Source organism: Notamacropus eugenii, chromosome 2 (assembly GCF_028372415.1).
Source record: "Notamacropus eugenii isolate mMacEug1 chromosome 2, mMacEug1.pri_v2, whole genome shotgun sequence".
NCBI lineage: Eukaryota > Metazoa > Chordata > Mammalia > Diprotodontia > Macropodidae > Notamacropus > Notamacropus eugenii.
Window position 1 is genome coordinate 80,798,516 of NC_092873.1, and position 15,476 is coordinate 80,813,991.

Consider the following 15,476-nt stretch of genomic DNA (forward strand, 5'->3'; position numbering starts at 1 on the left):
CCCTACACCAATCTGGAAAAGCTTTAAGTGAACAACTGTCACCCAAGGGCAGCATAAGTAGTTCAAAGATGCTTATCAGCAAGGTTACAGGTTTATTAGCATGCCTACAGGGTTATACATATTTTTTGGCCACAGCAACTCTAGAAAACCATCTACAAATTTGAGAGATGCAATCTTATCAGTGAAGAGGTTGGGGTTGTGATGTGTATCAGTAAGGGGAGTATCCATACTAATAAAACGAGATACTTGAAGTATATGAGAATTAAAACAGTTAAACATAAGTGCTTTAAAGACTACAATATTTAGAGATGAAAAATGTAGAACAAGCTTTAAAGTGGAAAAAAGGCAACTTGGGTACAATTCGTTATCTTTTTTTTATTAGTCCTTATCTATTACAAACCACCTTTTAATCTAACCCTGGTTTCATCCCTAAACCTAAACAAAAAGTTTCTTTCTTAACTCATCCTGGATCTTAGTGTCAAATCTATCCTGAAGTGAGTACCTGGTTCCCAGATTTCAGGCCACTAAAAACACCTTAGGTTTTTTCTTAGTTATTAACTACATTAAGAATACTGTGACTGCCATAGTTATGGGATATAACTAAGTGATAGTCATATGACTTTTTTTGAACAACCAGTGGCTTCTCCATTCTCTTGCTGTATATTTTTCTAGTCTTTCTAGCTCTCAAGGGACATGAGGAAGAAACTGTAGCCTCTACGTTTGTATCTATTCTCCCTATTTATTTTTCTCTGTCTTAATGATGAAATATGCAAAACATATTTATGTTTGAGAAACAAACCCTTTCTGGTCACACCTTATCTTGAAGGATTAGCCCTACTTCTTCTCAAGGTATTTTCAGCTGCTGGCTAAGGTCTTACAGCAATTTCCAGGCAATGGGACCCTCACCAACAGCTACACTAATACTCAGGGAAGATAGAGAAGTAATAGGAGAAAGGCTAAGATCTCAAAGGTGTGATCTAAAGTGAAATAAACCTTGATTCCCTCATGTGGTAGCCAGCAGTCACCAGTTAGTTACTAGCTGGCACTCTGGGCGTTGCTTTAAGCTCTTAATGATTCTTCATTGATTCCCCATCCTAATTTCTACAGGAACTATAAAAGTATGGGGATTGTGTGTATATGTTGGGAAGAAATGGAGGTGGGTAGGGTGTTTCAGACCTCTCTGCTTCTGTCTACTATGGATCAGGTTTGTGGGCCTTCTCAGAACCATCAACCAGAAAAATAATAATTTTCTGCTTAGTCTTCTTTCAGGGAATGTTCTATTCTTCTAGTTCTCATGTATACTTGTTGTGACTGAAGTTGAAGCTACCACTTAAATTTATCTTAGATTTATTATGCTGTAGAGTTTTTCCCCAGGGGCCCCTCTTTGACATTTAATAAAGAAAAAGCAAATTCTGAATTTTCCCCATATCTGCCATGTTTTTCTCCCTTCGGCATGTGTACTCTCTGGTGCTGAGAAAGGTTTGACTTAGTACAGAAGGCTTTCTCACATTTACTACAATGATAAGGCTTCTCCTTAGAGTGGATTCTCTGATGTTTAATAAGATTTGAACTATGACTGAAGGTCTTCCCACATTCATTACATTTATAAGGTCTCTCTCCAGTGTGAAGTCTCTGGTGTGAAATAAGACCTGCTTGCTGACTGAAGCTTTTCCCACATTGATTACATTGGTATGGTTTCTCTCCAGTGTGGATTCTATGATGCTGAATGAGGCTGGCTTTGCTTCTGAAGGTTTTCTCACATTCTTTACATTTATAGGGTGTCTCCCCAGTGTGAATTCTCTGATGTTTACTAAAGTCTGAGCTATTACTGAAGGTTTTCCCGCACTCAACACATTTATAGCCTCTCTCTCCTGGGCAGAGTTTACTATGGATTAAATTTGAGACTTCCCTTGACCCAGTCTCTTGGAAAGAGTATTTCCTTGTTCTTTCTCCTATAGGTTTCTCCCACTGTCTTTGTAATGTACTCTCATGATCATGATCATGTGCCTCTCTGTATTTGATTTTCTCAGCAACATCACCTATGAATCTTCCTGATACCATTGCTGGAGGTTCTACTTTGGATATTTCATTTTTAGGTGTTGACTCTTCATTCTGAAGCTTGGACTGACAATCTGAAACAATAAATAGAATAGGCATATGTCAGTTCCCTGTGCTGGGAGAGGATAACTAATGGACTCTGCCCTCCTCTAATTTGAAAGGTACTTAAGTTTAGCTTAATTATTGTCAGCCATAACAAAAGGAACACATATAAATCACCACTAAAATCTAATGATCTTGGTGCAACTACAGACTTAAGTTTCTGAATTTATGTGTACAGGAGGTCTTCATTATCCAAGGACAGCTGGTACCAGAAAAAGGCCAAAAAGTAAATGTCCTTAAAATGAAGACCAATGCTTCCTACGTAAGTAATAAAAGGTTCTGATGGGAACTTTGTCATGAAAAATAAAACTAAAAATTAAGAAAATAAGTTTATTTTTTATCGTAAGTTTAATAACATTTAAGTTATAACTAGAACCATGTACGAGTTCTCTAAATGAGTTTATGATGTATTAGGTGTTGCTTTTGGGAGAGTAAGTTTTATGATAGCATAATACAACATCTTTTACATTTGAGTTTTGCAAAAGGATCATAAAGAGGGCCATGGTTATAAATTTTCATCAGTTTTCCAAAAGATCTTTCTTAATGTTTTGTTATTCAAATTGGTCTTTTGGTCTTTTTTAAAGTATCAACTGACAATCAGTAAAGAGATTTTCCCATAGAAGATGCTGACAGAAGCTAGTGTTAAATGGGTGAGGATGTATGAGTAGGAATTATTTTTATAATTGGTTAGTGAATTCAAGAGAGAATTTTTTAAAAAGTATAACTCTATGCAACTTCTTAAGGGAATAATAGATAGAGAAAGGCCTCTGAATGAGGAAAGTCAGTATTAAAGCCCCACCTCTGATACATACAGGCAAATCTCTTAACATTTTAGTACCTCCAGCCAGCTACCTAAGATTTTAAGTTGCAGAGTAGTTGCCAATATGTATTGGAAGGAGATTCCTCATTAGCAATTTACTACATCTATGAAACCATATGTCTATACTAAAACAAAATGCACCCTCATAACTATGGAGCCTCGGATTACAAATGCTTGGATAATAAGGACCCCCTGTATTTCAAAATAGGGCAGAACAGAGCACGGTATAGAAATAGGTACATAGAAGTAATTTTGTATGACTACAGAACTGATAATAAGGAGAAAGGATGAAGGAGCCAAGCAACAAGGAGGGTAAATTGTGTTTGTGAAAGGGTCAGAAAAGAAGAGAAAAGAGAATAAAAAAGGCAAAATGGGTAAATGCAGAATAGACAAAGTAACAATTCTATTTTTTAAATTCCTAACCTAAGGTCCATTTGTTTGGATAAAGGCACTAATTCCCATGAGGTTTTACCTATCAGGTCTATCTCCTTGTTTTACCTAGAAATCAAATAATTAAGAAAAAAATGAAGGAGGAGGGGAGGAAATGTGATTATACCAATTATTGCTTGAAACAAGAAGCCCATGAAGAAATCACTTTGAATTCTGTTTCAAAACCTTGTTATGTTCTGTTTAAATGTTTTGTGATTAGGGAAGGAGAAAGGTGTGTTTTGGTGAACTCAGATGGCTGAGTAATCTGAAAACATATTACTGGGGGAAAACTCCCTATACAATAAGAAAACTAGGAAAACTAGAAAGCAGTTTGGCAGAAATTAGGTTTAAATGAACTGCAACAAGCTTAAAATAGATACTAAATCTGAATGTTAAAGGTCATGCCATTAAAAAAAAGTAATAGAACCAGATCAGGACCTTTTCATTGCTGTTAGAATTCTTAACTAAAGAAGGAATGCAAAGGAATCACAAAAAATAAAAGATTATTTTGATTACATGAAATTGAAAACCCTTTGGATGAACAAAATCAGTGCAAAATCTTTTCAACTAGGATAAGGAAAGGAGGGAGGGCAGAGAAGGATTTATATAGCTCCTGCTACTACATACTAGGCTTTTTAAAGTGCTTTCTAAATATTATCCAATTTGATCCTCATAACAACCCCTGGGCGGTAGGTCTGTTAATATATCCATTATACAGTCAAGGAAACTGAGGCAAACTGTGTGACTAGCCCAGGGTCACAAAGCTAGAAAGTATCTAAGGTCTAATTTGAACTTAGATCTTCCTGACTCCAGGCCTAGCAAGCCTGGAGTGGTTCAGTGCACTGCACAACCTAACTGCTTTAGGATAAAAAGGGAAATTATCAAATAAGAAAAAATCTGCATCAAATATTGCTGACTAGAGCCTGATACCCAAGAAATATGAGACTAACACAAAAATGTAAGACCACGAATTGTTCCCCAATAGATAAGTGGTCAAAGTATAAAGAGAACAAAGTTCTCAAAAGATCCATAGGCTATTTATAGCCATATAAAAAATAAGAAGAATGCAAATCAAAACAGTTCTTCAGGTTCAGGAAACTGGCAAAGATGACAGTGGTTGTGGAAAGGTTTGTGGAAATAAAGGCACATTAATACATCATTGGTCCAAGCATTCTGGAAAGCAATTTTGAAATTATGCAACAAAATATTTATAGTTCCCTCTTTTCTTCAATAATATCTTAGAGTTAATCTACTACACCCACTTCGATACTTATATAGATACATTTATAAAATACTTCTCAAAGAAACAATCAACAATTTAAATAACTGGAGGAGATATTAAGGGCTCATGACTAAGCCCTGCCAATGTAATACAAAAAATGATGAACCTGCTTGAATCAATTTATGAACTTAAGTGTTATACTACTCAAACTACCATGGGGATACTTTATAAAGCCAGACATAATTATAGCAAAAATTTATTCAGAGAAACAAAAGGTCTAGAATCTCTTGAGAAACAGTGAAAAAAGTAGCAATCAGGGGGAATAGCATTTTCAGACCTCAGGTTACACTATAAAGCAATATTCATTAAAACTACTTGGTACTGGCTTAAAAATAGCAAAGATCAATGAGAACAGGCTAGATAAAGACGAATTAGAACCAACAGTATTCAGTTCAATAAACTATTTGGGAACTATTTTGGAACTTCCTCTTTGACAATAACTACTGGGAAAAGCAAAAAGCAGCTTGGAAGAAATTAGATTTTTAAAAAAGTCTAGCTGGATTTAGTAATTAAGAAATCATTGGAGAGGGCATTTTCAGCTAAGTGATGAGACTGAAATCCCAGTTGCAAGAGGTTGAAAAGTACTGAGATTAAAACACTACTATCTACCAGGGTAGGGATAGTTAGCTGAAAGGTGAAACAGTTGTGCCTCAGAGGGTGTGCCAAGATAGAAGCATGAGCAATCCTGCCAGACTATTCAAGAGATATCAGGATTTCCAAGCTTTTTATAAGACAGAAAAGCCCTTGCGGGGCTGGGTAGCCCACAGTAGGACTTAGAACATGAGAGTCTGTGTAGCATTGTATGCCTAGGTTTGTAATGCTACCAAAGGAAAAATAAACATATAATTTATTAACATACCAGAATTTATAAAGTATTAATAAATCTTGAATATTTGTGTTACAACCCTTAGACCTGAAATGGAAAGAAATTGTGTAAAGGCATCGGCAAGATCCAATCAACGTTTCTTACGTGATGTATTTCACTAAGTCAATGTACCTCTTGGTGTGTAACTGCATTTCCCTTTGAACACATGACTCTTCATCCCTCAAAGTACATGTGATTGTTACATAAGCATACAGTGCACCACCTTTAAACAATAATCCATTATATCGCTCCTCCTTGAAATCATTTGACTCCCTCAAACACCATCAGTTAGTGACATCTATACCCCACTCCTGCCTAAAATAACCACTGGCACTTTCAGAATCTTACAAGTCCCTCTTTCCTGCTGAGGAGAATCTGTATATTTTCTCACTGTCACCACTGCTGCTTATAGAAAGCACACCTTTCTTTATCCCTACATAACCTTCTAGTATCTTCAGCCTTTTTTGTTCCTTAGCAAGCTTTATAACTACCTACAGACCTCTAATCAACCTACTCCTTGCCAGGAGCTAGAATCCCACAAGCAGCTTGTTGGTCACTTCCAAAGTCTTCTAGCACTGAAGTTTAATATTACATCCTTCTGTAATTGTCCGATATGTGAAATCTTGTTTTTTCAACTAGATTAAAAATTCCTTGAAAGTGCAAACCATATTTTATACTTTTTTTTTGTATTCCCCACAGTGCTAGGCACACATTAGGCCTCAAATACTGTTCACCCACTTTAAGCTAACCACCTTGGCAAAACAACCCACCCTTCCCTCTCTTCAGATGAATCCCTTTCTCACCAATCTTTTGGAGAGGGTGGAGATCCATAGATTCACATTTCAACTGAGTCTCTATCCGAATGCTTGGTGACTTCCTCAATGTCACTGGAGCTGGGAATAGGGGCGTCACCCCTTCCCAGAGTAATGCTTGTTCTTGTGTATGGGCTGAGACCTGGAAACAATTAGGTGAGGTTGAGCTTATAATCAATCAATCAACCAGCATTAATTAAGTGCTTACTATGTGTGAAGCACTACAATGAACAATGATAATACAATGATAAAAGTAATAGAGGAGACAACACACACACACACACACCTATTAATGAATACATATAAAATCCATACAAAATAAATAAATAAACACAAGATGGTTTTGCAAGGGAGTACCCTAGTAGCTAGGGAGACCAAGAAAAGCTCCTTGAAGAAGGTGGCGAAACCATTTGGGAAACTAGTTAAAACCTGAAAAGAGTTCTCAAGGAACAACTCTAAGGGACAAAAGGCCCTTGAAAAAGAAACCAGTTGCTTTCAGTCAGCAAGGCTATTAGGGAACAAAAGAGAGAAAAGAGGAATAGTTTTTTCTTCCTTTGAAAATGTTTTCAACTCAGCCACTCTGTCCCCAAGTCTGTTCCCATAATCCCTTGTTGCAGTCTGCTACAACACAGAATCATTCTCCTCACCTGCTGTCCTGGTTCATCCAGTTCTCTCTCCAAATCTTCTAGTAGCATCACTACCTCCTCACCACTTTCTGGATGTCGTTCCTGCAACCAGACCTGAAGTTCCTCTGGCAGGATGCTCAGGAACTGCTCCAGCACCAGCAGCTCCAAAATCTCCTCCTTAGTGTGCATCTCGGGCCTCAGCCACTCACAACAGAGTGTGCGAAGTCGGCTCAGAGCCTCTCGGGGCCCAGGGGTCTCCTGGTAGCACAGCTGCCTGAAGCGTTGCCGCCAGATCTCCTGGTTGGGGTGACTATCACTTTGGTGACTAGATTCCTGCTCCCAGGTGGGATCATCCTCCACCTTGATTATTATAGGCCCATCCTGATCCTGTAGAGCCTGGGGAGAAAGGCCGGCAGTCTCTTTGGATTCTGCAGTCATCATATAGGCTCACAAGGTGGTTTCCCTCCCAACAGGATCTGTGCTGCTATTATCAAATCCCAATTGTCCTTTAGGCTCCAAGAGATTCCTGATGAGCTCCTCTTTATGACATTCTTTAAGAAAAAGAAATTGTTATTACTGAAGAATAGCTGACATTTATATAGCGTATGCCCACACACCCCTCAGTGCTCCCTCACACAAATGCACGACCTTACTTGAGCCTCAGAAACAACTCTGTGAGGCTACACTGACTTTCATTCTCTTTGAAGTCACTACTAGTTCAATGAATTCAACATATATTAAATGCCTCTTATGTACAAAGTACTCTGCTAGTTGCTGGGATATAGACAAATGAAAAAAGTCTCTACCATGAAGTAGCTTGTATTCTACTGAGAGGTACAGCCTATCAGCAGATAAATACAAGATAAGGAGGAAGAAGAAATCATTACCAAGGAGGAGGGCCATGGAAGACTTTAGGGAAGGAGCCCCTGAACTGAATCTTAAAAAAAGCTACAGATTCTAAGATGTAGAGGTACAGAGAGCGCACACTTCAGCCAGCCATGGGGGCCTTCTGTAGAGGTGTAGCAATGAAGATGGAATGCCAAGCTCAGTGAAGAACAAGGAGCCCAATTTGGCTAAAAGATGGATTGTATAAAGTGGGCAATGTGAATGTTTAGAAAGGTAGGCTGGGAGGAGTATTTTATCCTAGAAGCAATAAGGATCTACTCATTTTTGAGTAGAGGAGTGACATGGTCAGCACTGGGATTTATTTAAGAATATTACTTTGGCAGCTTTTAAGGAGAATATATTTTAGAGAGAGTTAAGACCAGAAGGAACAAGTGGAAGGCGTGACCTTCCAATTAAGAAGCTACTGCAACAGTCCAAGTAGAGATGGTAAAGGCCTTACCTAAGGGAGAGCAGAAAGAATGGCATGAACTGACAACTGGTTTGGACTTTGTCAAGGAAAGAAAGTGAAGAAAAGAGAAGAGGCAAAGAGGACTCAGAGGTTACAAATTATGATGATTAGAAGAATGGTGGTGCTCTTAACATCAATAGGGAAGTTTTGAGAAACACCTGATCTAAAAGTGTTGTATGAAAAACTTTTATGGCTGATATTAAAGAGAAAGAAAGTTTATTGGGCTTCAGACATTGAGCTTTCACAAGCTTTCCTTCACCTAACTGGAGATATCCAGAAGTTGTTTTTTTTTTTTTTTAATCAAAGCAGGGTTAAGAAAGACTGCTGAAATACCCTGTGCTAGCCCATGTGTATAGGCATAGTGCCAGGACAATTCACTGAAATCAACATTTGTTAGTGGTCTTGACAATATGATGAAGAGTCAAGTTACTTAAACGAGGAAACAAATAATTTGTGATATCTGCTTTACTAAAATACAAATTAAAGAACACTACAGTCTCAGAGCAAAAATTACCAATAACCCAAAGAGCAAAGAAAAGTCACACTGTGCACGTCGTGGACACTGTGCAGCATGTTACCAGTGACAATTTTAATGACAAGTAGAATAAAGGACATTTTAGAAGATGTCTAGAAGATTCTAAATATGCATCCATTAAGATGCAAAGGAACAAATACTTCCAGCACTTAGAAGATCCTCTACAAAGGATTTGAGGAAAGAGAAGGACAAGAATAATTCAGAGTAAAGTATGGATGGACTGCCATATTCACCAGTGGAGGGCATGCCCATACTGATGGAATTAGAATCTACAAGGTATCTTTGGAGAATGGTGAAAATGTTTAATCATGTAGAAAAGCAGTCCAGGATCACACAAGGGTCCTTAGAGATCAACCAGTCCAAACCTCTTTATTTTATAGATGAGGAAAATAAAATGACAGCAGGTAAATGACTTGTTCAAAGTTGGTGAGTGTTGAGAAGAAAGGAAGGAACCAGGATTTAACAACATCCAAAACTTCTCGGAGGCCGTACTAAAATTAATTCATTTTGTGCCCAAGATAAGAATATAAAATTGTACCACCTAATACACAACTTGTTTAGTATAATATCTCTACATTTCTAACTTGGAAAAAAACCTTACTGGCCATCTAGTTTAACATATATTTGAAAAAGAATCATCCGTGTTATACAACTGTTAAGTAATCACATAGCCTCAAATGTGGAGCAACTCAGTACCTCCAAATGCAGCGTATTTCACTCATTTATAGCCCTGAGTGGACTATCCAAAGTTTTTCCTGACTTCAAGCCCAGATATGCCTCTTTGTAACTACTACCCATTGCTTCTGGTTCTACCATTTCCACATGACAACCCTGAAAACACCTGAACATAGCTACCATATTGCTCCTAAATATTCTCGAGGCTAAAAAATTCTTTCAACCAATCCTCATATGATATGACCTCAAAGACATTCACCATTCTGGAAGCCCTTCTCCAGCCAGTATCTGGTTATCGATGTCTTTTCTAAAACAGACACCCAGAACTGAACACAAAATACACCCAAAGTTGTCTGACTAGGACAGATTTCAATTGAGGCTACTTCCTCCTTACACCTGGAAGCTATGTTCTCTTAAACGTTCCACGACTGAACAAGTTTTTCTGGCAGTTATACTACATTGCTGACTCATGTTGAACTTGATGTTCATCAAAACCCTTAAGTGTTTTCCAGATGAACTGCTGTCTAGCCAAAAGTCAAGTTCTTGAATTTAAACAAGATATTTGAGATATTTTTGTCTTTTTAATTTTCTAGTCTGTCAAGGTCTTTCAGGAGGATCCTGTCATCCAGTGTCAGCTACCTCATCTAGTTTTTTGTCACCTATAAAACACATGCATTGTAGATGCATATAGATGTACCTCTCTGCTTCGCGTGCCAGAAAAAAATGCTTCACTTGCCTCACCCTTCTTAGGACTCTGATCATCTAGTCCAATTTTTATCTGACCAAGAATCACGCATAAGTGGTCATACAGACTTCATAAAATGTATGGCCTTCTTTCTTGGCTTTTTGTTTACTTCATCTCATCAGCTCCTATGAGTTCAATGACCACTTCTAAGTAGATGATGCTCAGATCTATATATTCAGTCCCAGTCTGTCTCCTGAGCTACAGTTCCACATCCCCAACTGCCTACTGTCATCTTGAACTGCAAATCTTGCAGGCATCTCAAACAAACTATTATCCAAAACTGAACTCATCCTGTTTACTAACAAACCCTCCCCTTTCCCAACTTTCCTATTACTATTGAAGACACCACCATCCTTCCTGCTACCCAAGGCCTATAATCTCAGCGTTATCCTAAATTTCTTGCTCTCATTCATCCTCACATCGCCATTCCATTGACAAATCTTGTACTTTTTACCTTCACAACACCTCTCCTTTCTTTTCTCTTCTCACCACTCACAGAGCCACCACCCTAATTAAAACTTAATCACCTCTTGACCACACTACTGCAATAGCCTTCTACACTGTCTCCCTGCTTTAAGTCAAGATGAATTTTCTAAAGGGAAAGTCTTACCATATCACCTCAAAATTCCCCATGTCCGCCAGTGTCTCCTACCTACCTCTAGGATCAAATATAAATTCTTATTTGAGGTTTCAAACTTTCATAACCTGGCCCTTTTCAGTCTTCTTACGTTTCAGCCCTCTCTGCATGGATATATCCAGGGACATTGACTGAGTTGCTCTTTCTCTATTGTAGCACATTTTCCTTCTCCACATCTTGGCACTGGCTTCCCCTCCTCACTTCCACCCCTGTCTTTCTCTGGCTTCAACACTCAGGTCAAATCTCACTTTCTAAAAGGTGCCTTTCCAGTCCTCCCCAGCTGCTAGTGTCTTCCCCTCTGAGATTACCTTCCATCTGCAATGCATGTTTCTTGTATGTACTTGGTTACTTACAGTTGTACCCCTACTCTAAGGGAAGCTCGGCGAGGATAGGGCTTGACTTCTGCCTGGCATGAGTGCCTAAGGCCGACCTCACCTCTCAAGGGTCTTCCTGCCTTTAATCTTCCTCCACTGGACCACCAAGGTGAATTTTCTAATGGGAAGGGTTCCCCCAAACTCCCATGAGCTCTATTACTTATTTTTATGACTATTACTTACTTTCCTTACTTAATTATTACTATTACTTACCCCTAGGATCAAATATACACTGTATGGTATAATACGTAGGGTGGTAAAAAGACACGAGGGGCTAAAGGTAAATGGAGACAAGCAGTTTTGGCCGGCCACTTAGTAATGCGGGACCTAGGCTACGTCACTTCCTCTCTCAGGGCCTCAGTTTCCTCATTTGTAAACCAACCCTTCCCTAAGCCAGGCCCGCGCAGTCTCCGAGGATCAGGAGCCCGGCCCGCGCCCCGGACCAGTGCCGGTTCGCAGGAGGAGAAGGAGGTGTATGCATGTCGGGGGTGGGGGTGCACATGAACCTCCTCTTTCCCTCACTGCCCCCTTCCTTCCCCCCTCCCCCGCCTCGCTCTCTGCTCTCGCGGGAAAGGAAGAAGAGGAGGAAGGCCTCCTCCTTACACCTGCCCCGGGCCAGTTTGGGGGACCGCAAGAGCTCAGACCCCACCCCCACCCCCCCTTTCCCGGAACCCTAACCACTCACCAGCCCCGGACCGACCTCTCCAGAATCCTAGAGAACGGAACAATGCCGAGTTCACAAAGCCGGAAGTTTGGGACGAGAGATTCCCTCCCCAGGGCGCGAGGCAGACAGACTTAGCCCTCTCTAGCACATTGGAGGACTCCACACCTCTATGGTACCCTCCCTTCGGCCCGCGGGGAGCCCGGAGAAACCTGGAGGGTTAGCTTGGCTGAAAAACCGTGTGGTCAAGGCGTATTTCAGGAGTTCTTAACGTGGGGTCTGAGGGCTTCTCTTTTCATCTTAAACACTCATTAATTTGAACTGACATTTATGATCACTGTCACACTTCCTCAACGATTTCTTAAAACCCCTGCAAAAGAAATGCCCCCCAAAGCGCGTCTCCTTCGGATTGTTGAGTCCATCCCATTTCTGGCAGGGGGCGGGGGGTGTGAATCGCCATTTAGCCTTGTTTTAATCAGAATTCTAAATTAGATTTTTAAAAAATGTTTTTCTCTATATTGTTGTTTTATTGTGTAAATTGTTCTACTTCTGCTTAACTTCATTCTGCATCAGATCATAGAGATCTTCCTAGTTTCCTCAAAAAATGTCCATTTCATTATTAATATGGCATGATAATATTCCATTACATTCCTATACCAAGATTTGTTTAGCTATTTATTACCAGGACAGTTGGGCACCCCCTTTCTTTCCGGTTTTTGGTTACTATGAAAAAACTGCTATAAATATTTTTGTACATTGGGACCTTTTTCTTTTCCTTTGAACTCTTCTGAGGTCTAGACCTGATAGTGATATGACTGGGTCAAAGAGTATGGACAGTTTAATATTGTGAGCATAGTTCCAAATTGCTTTCAAGAATAACAATGAATTCAACTCACAGCTTCATTAGCAATGTATTAATGGACCTATATTTCCACAGTCCCGCAAACATTTATCACTTTCTTCTTTTGTCATTTCACATCTAATAAGTGTAAAGCAGAACCTGAGAGTTGCTTTAAATTGCATTTCACTAATTATTAGTGATTTGGAGCATTTGTTATGGTTATTGACAGCTAGGATGTGTTCCTTCAAAAACTGCTCATTCCTATTCTTTGACCATTTATCTTAAGGGGAATGTCTTTTAGTCTTACGGATGTTCTTTCTTGTCCAACAGTTTGTGACCCCATTTCGATTTATGAGTGAAGCAGAATTGCAGTTACTCAAAATAAATGCAAGATGTGCAAATTTAGAGACATCTCCACTCCAAATATTTATAGGAACTATTTGTGCCCAACCTGTGGTAGATCATTCCAATCTCTTGTTGGTCTGATCAGCCACAGTTGGACATACTGTACTGTTGGGATTGGAAGCTCAATTCCGTGTGGACGGTCTCGGGCGGGTAAAGGTGGGAGCTTCTAAATCTTAGAGCTCTCACGAGACCCCCCCCCAGGAAACGGCTGGGAATCGAGGTGAACCGAGATATCTCGAGTAATTCCGCCTCTTCCCGTGAGAAACGTGATGGGAGAGAGATCTCCCCGCCCTCGAGATTGTCCCGGATCTGGGCACACTTTTGTTATCTAACAGCACGGTATTCAGATGCAAACTATGCGGCTGAAGGTTAAGTAGGATTGAGGAAGCCTGAAAGCTCTCTTAGCACGTGAGGAGCCAAGAGGACAGTAGGCTCCGCTTCTCTTTCCTCTCTCCCCTCCCTCTCTCCCCGCTTGTACTTCTACTTCCAATCCCTTAAGATCTTAGCCTCCTTAGGAAATCTCCCCCTCTTCCTCCTAAGGAAGACCCCCCTGCACTTGTAACCGAGACCCTGAAATAAAGCTCAACCCTTGTTCGACTCTGGAACGTCCTTTCTCTCATATGAGCATCCGGTTTTGGCCAACCGAAGACCTCGGAGGTGAGGTAAGAAGACTCGGGTAGCCCACACAGGCCTCTAGGCCTGGCACTGTACCTTGACTCCAACACAGTGATGCTTGTTTTGGTCCTCTTTGAGAATGAAGGATAATAACCAACCAATGGGGAACATCTCTTAGTCTTACTGTGTGTCCAGTCCTGTCTAACTCTTTGTGATCCCATTTTGGGGTTTTCTTGGTAAAGATACTGGAGTGGTTTGCCATTTCCTTCTCCATTTCATTTTACAGATGAGGAAACTGAGGTCAACAGGATTAAGTGACTTGCCCACACAGCTATTAAATGTCTAATTTGGTTTTTTCCTCACTTCATCCTCACTTCATAGAATCTCTATCTTCCTTCAAGATACAGCTTAGTACTACCTTTGACATGATCCTTTCAATTGCTAGGACATCCTTTCCTTATAACTAACTACGTTGGATTTATTCTCTTTTTATTTATTCTTTATGTATGTGTATATATACACACACATATACATATGTACATAGGTATACATACACACACACACACACACACACACACACATAATCATGGTCCAATTTGCTCTTTTTTTTTTCTGATTTTGTTCTCTGGAATGCCATTTCTATTGCCCTTAGAAGCATGTCCAGAATTGTGGGGTCAGAGTCTAAAGGAGGTGGCACCACTGTCTTTGGTGTTGAAAACAGCTTGATATAAAAATCTTTCCAAATCTTTTCCATTTCTCTTCTGTTTATTTTATTCTTACCATTTTTTGTCCTTAAATTTCCTAAGGATGGCTTTCCTTAGTTGGATCTCTTGCCAGGCTTTACCCAAACTATTTCCTCCACTGCTTTTCTCTGCTTTGTCTTTGACTATAATACCACGTTACAACAATCAGCTCATTTTAAGCAGAGGGCAATGAAATGGCTCCTAAAGTCAACTTGGTTCTCTACCCTTTGGCTTTAGGATTTTTCTTTTTTAATGAAATATCCCAAGTCCAATGACAATGGATCTGAGCACCAAGTTAGGACAACACCTAACACCTAGATTCTTTGTGTAGCCTTACCTTTATGTTGATCTTTAGTTAGCCCTGGCCTTTTTATTGTTAAGACAAAATTCTGTTTAGTAGACATATTTGGATAATGAAATAGCAGGTTATATTATGAAAGAAAGTTTGACAGGCATAAAGAGGAGAAATTGGGGGAATACCTGACCTGTTCTTGGTACTTCCCTCAACCTGGGTCTTCCACTCCAAGATAACTTACAGAACCAATGACTCTCTTTGATATCTTATAGTCTCTGCCACAGTTCTTCAACTGAAACTACTCTCTTCAAAGTTACTACTTTTCTCTTAATTGCAAAATCTAAGAGCCTTTTCTAAATTTTCATTCTCTCTGACTTCTCTGCATCACCCTCCCCTCTGTGATACTTTCTTCTCTCTGGGTTTTTGTGACTCTACTCTTTCCTGGTTCCCTTACTACTTATCTGACCACTTCTTTTCAGTTTCCTTTACTGGATCTAAGTCCAGGGAATGCCTGCTAACTGTGAATTTCCCACAGGGCTCTTTCATAGGCCCTTTTTACTTTCTCTAGAGGCTTCAGACTTGTGGCCAGGAGCCCACAAGCT

At 39.7% G+C, this 15,476-nt stretch overlaps 1 protein-coding gene across 3 annotated transcripts; it reads right to left on the reverse strand.

Moving 5' to 3' along the window:
- Nucleotides 1-355: 355 nt before the first annotated feature.
- ZSCAN21 (zinc finger and SCAN domain containing 21) lies at nucleotides 356-12,147 on the reverse strand. 3 transcript variants are annotated; one of them, XM_072641450.1, is made up of 4 exons: nucleotides 12,015-12,147; nucleotides 7,016-7,545; nucleotides 6,360-6,510; nucleotides 356-2,132 (listed from the first exon to the last, which is right to left on the reverse strand). In XM_072641450.1, exons 2-4 carry the CDS (start codon nucleotides 7,433-7,435, stop codon nucleotides 1,351-1,353), a joined length of 1,353 nt encoding a protein of 450 aa, XP_072497551.1. In that variant the 5' UTR covers nucleotides 7,436-7,545; nucleotides 12,015-12,147; the 3' UTR covers nucleotides 356-1,350. The 3 variants fall into 3 exon arrangements, with proteins under 3 accessions (XP_072497551.1, XP_072497550.1, XP_072497552.1); XM_072641449.1 differs by having other exon boundaries at nucleotides 12,000-12,114; XM_072641451.1 differs by lacking the exon at nucleotides 12,015-12,147 and adding an exon at nucleotides 11,528-11,843.
- Nucleotides 12,148-15,476: the final 3,329 nt, after the last annotated feature.

What these genes read in the sequence shown, in the direction of transcription:
- ZSCAN21 (XM_072641450.1), bottom strand. Translation starts at nt 7,435, where the DNA reads ATGATGACTGCAGAATCCAAAGAGACTGCCGGCCTTTCTCCCCAGGCT. An exon ending in TGGATGAACCAGGACAGCAG is followed by an intron (nt 6,511 to 7,015) that starts GTGAGGAGAATG and finishes AATTGTTTCCAG; the next exon opens with GTCTCAGCCCATACACAAGA. An exon ending in CCACCCTCTCCAAAAGATTG is followed by an intron (nt 2,133 to 6,359) that starts GTGAGAAAGGGA and finishes TTATTGTTTCAG; the next exon opens with ATTGTCAGTCCAAGCTTCAG.